Source organism: Eriocheir sinensis, unplaced genomic scaffold, assembly GCF_024679095.1.
Source record: "Eriocheir sinensis breed Jianghai 21 unplaced genomic scaffold, ASM2467909v1 Scaffold103, whole genome shotgun sequence".
NCBI classification, from domain to species: domain Eukaryota; kingdom Metazoa; phylum Arthropoda; class Malacostraca; order Decapoda; family Varunidae; genus Eriocheir; species Eriocheir sinensis.
The window spans coordinates 592501-595000 of NW_026110330.1; the positions used below are offsets into that span (position 1 = coordinate 592501).

At 42.6% G+C, this 2500-nt stretch overlaps 1 protein-coding gene across 1 annotated transcript in view; it reads left to right on the plus strand.

Moving 5' to 3' along the window:
* The window catches only part of LOC126989044 (polycomb group protein Pc-like), a 20467-nt gene that overhangs the window by 6188 nt on the left and 11779 nt on the right, over positions 1-2500 (plus strand). The window contains exon 3 of the mRNA XM_050847591.1: positions 153-218. Coding sequence (XP_050703548.1) covers positions 153-218 — 66 coding nt within the window. The remainder of the gene's footprint in view (positions 1-152; positions 219-2500) is intronic.

The following is a 2500-nucleotide window of genomic DNA, read 5'->3' on the forward strand; positions in this document are numbered from 1 at the left end:
TCGAAATAAATTTGTGTGATGTCAAATCCTGTATACACACACACACACACACACACACACACACATATATATACCATTGAAGTGTTTTTATTATTATTTATTTATTTATGTACCTGTGTGTGTGTTAACGAGTTTCTCTCTCTCCCTCACAGACACAACACCTGGGAGCCCATTGAAAACATCCTTGATGTGCGACTGTTGGAAGCCTTCGAGGAGAGGTGAGTGTCTGTTACTATTGATACTACTACTACTACTACTACTACTACTACTACTACTACTACTACTACTACTACTACTACTACTACTATTACTATTATTATTAGATGGAGAAGTGAAGTTAAGTTAGGGAAGGGAAGGGACAGGAAGGGATGGGATGGGAAGGAAAGGGAAGGGAAGGGATGGGATGGGAAAGGAAGGGAAGAGGAAGGAAGGAAAGGGATAGGAAGGGGGGAGAAGAGATGGGATGGGAAGGAAAGGAAAAGAAAGGAAAGAGAAGGAAAGGAAGGGAAGAGGAGAGGAAAGGGAAGGAATAGGAAGGGGAGGAGAAGAGATGGGATGGGAAGGAAAGGAAAAGGAAGGAAAGAGAAGGCGAGGAAAGGAAGGGAAGGGAAGGGGAAGGAAATAAATAAATAGGGAAGTGAATTGAAGGTAAGGGAAGGGAAGGGAGGAGATAGAAAGGAAAGGAAGAATAGGGAAGGGAAGGAGAAGGAAGGGAAGGGAAAGGAAGAGGAAGTAAAGAGATAGAAAGGAAAGGAAAAATAGGGAAGTGAATTGAAGGGAAGGGAAGGTAAGGTAAGGGAAGGGAGGGGGAGGGAAAAGGGGGGGAGGGGGAGTAGGATTGGTCCTTATGTTTCCTGTTTGGCATCCTTCCAGACCCTCCTTCTCTCTCTCTCTCTCTCTCTCTCTCTCTCTCTCTCTCTCTCTCTCTCTCTCTCTGTCTCTTTTTGTTTATGTAAATATGTATGTATATTTCTCTCTCTCTCTCTCTCTCTCTCTCTCTCTCTCTCTCTCTCTCTGTCTCTGTCTTTTTTTGTTTATGTAAGTATGTATGTATATTTCTCTCTCTCTCTCTCTCGTAGTAGTAGTAGTAGTAGTGGTGGTATTTCTTCTTCTAATATCTCTTCCTCCTCCTCTTCTTCTTCCTCTTCTTCCTCTTCTTCTTCTTCTTGTTAGGGCAGAGTGTCTTGGCCCAGGGTGTTATGGAGGCGCCCAGAACACAAGGAGTCTGTCTGTAGCATCCATAAGTGTATCGACACTCAGGCTTCCCAGGGAGTGTTTAGTGAGCCTGGTCATTGCTTGGTGTGACTTCTCCACCTTGAAAACCTGGGTAATCTTCTGTATGGCCTAGGGAAAGAGTCAGAATGGGTGTTGGAAAGCCTCTGGTATAAGTTGATGGTCTTTTCATGGAGTGTTTTGCAGGGTTGGCGATGATTAAGTAAAATTAATTGAATCTGGGTAATCTTCTCTGTGGCCCTGGGAAAGAGTCATAAGGGGTGCTGGAAAGCCTCTGGTATAAGTTGATGGTCTTTTCATGGAGTGTTTTGCAGGGTTGGCGATGATTAAGTAAAATTAATTGAATCTGGGTAATCTTATGTGTGGCCTTGGGAAAGAGTCAGAATGGGTGCTGGAAAGCCTCTGGTATAAGTTGATGGTCTTTTCATGTAGTGTTTTGCAGGGTTGGCGATGATTAAGTAAAATTAATTGAATCTGGGTAATCTTCTGTATGGCCTTGGGAAAGAGTCAGAATGGGTGCTGGAAAGCCTCTGGTATAAGTTGATGGTCTTTTCATGGAGTGTTTTGCAGGGTTGGCGATGATTAAGTAAAATTAATTGAATCTGGGTAATCTTCTCTGTGTCCTTGGGAAAGAGTCATAAGGGGTGCTGGAAAGCCTCTGGTATAAGTTGATGGTCTTTTCATGGAGTGTTTTGCAGGGTTGGCGATGATTAAGTAAAATTAATTGAATCTGGGTAATCTTATGTGTGGCCTTGGGAAAGAGTCAGAATGGGTGCTGGAAAGCCTCTAGTATAAGTTGATGGTCTTTTCATGGAGTGTTTTGCAGGGTTGGCGATGATTAAGTAAAATTAATTGAATCTGGGTAATCTTCTGTGTCCTTGGGAAAGAGTCATAAGGGGTGCTGGAAAGCCTCTAGTATAAGTTGATGGTCTTTTCATGGAGTGTTTTGCAGGGTTGGCGATGATTAAGTAAAATTAATTGAATCTGGGTAATCTTCTGTCTGGCCTTGGGAAAGAGTCATAAGGGGTGCTGGAAAGCCTCTGGTATAAGTTGATGGTCTTTTCATGGAGTGTTTTGCAGGGTTGGCGATGATTAAGTAAAATTAATTGAATCTGGGTAATCTTCTTTGTGTCCTTGGGAAAGAGTCATAAGGGGTGCTGGAAAGCCTCTGGTATAAGTTGATGGTCTTTTCATGGAGTGTTTTGCAGGGTTGGCGATGATTAAGTAAAATTGATTGAATCTGATTTTTTTGAGTAAAAGTGTTCCG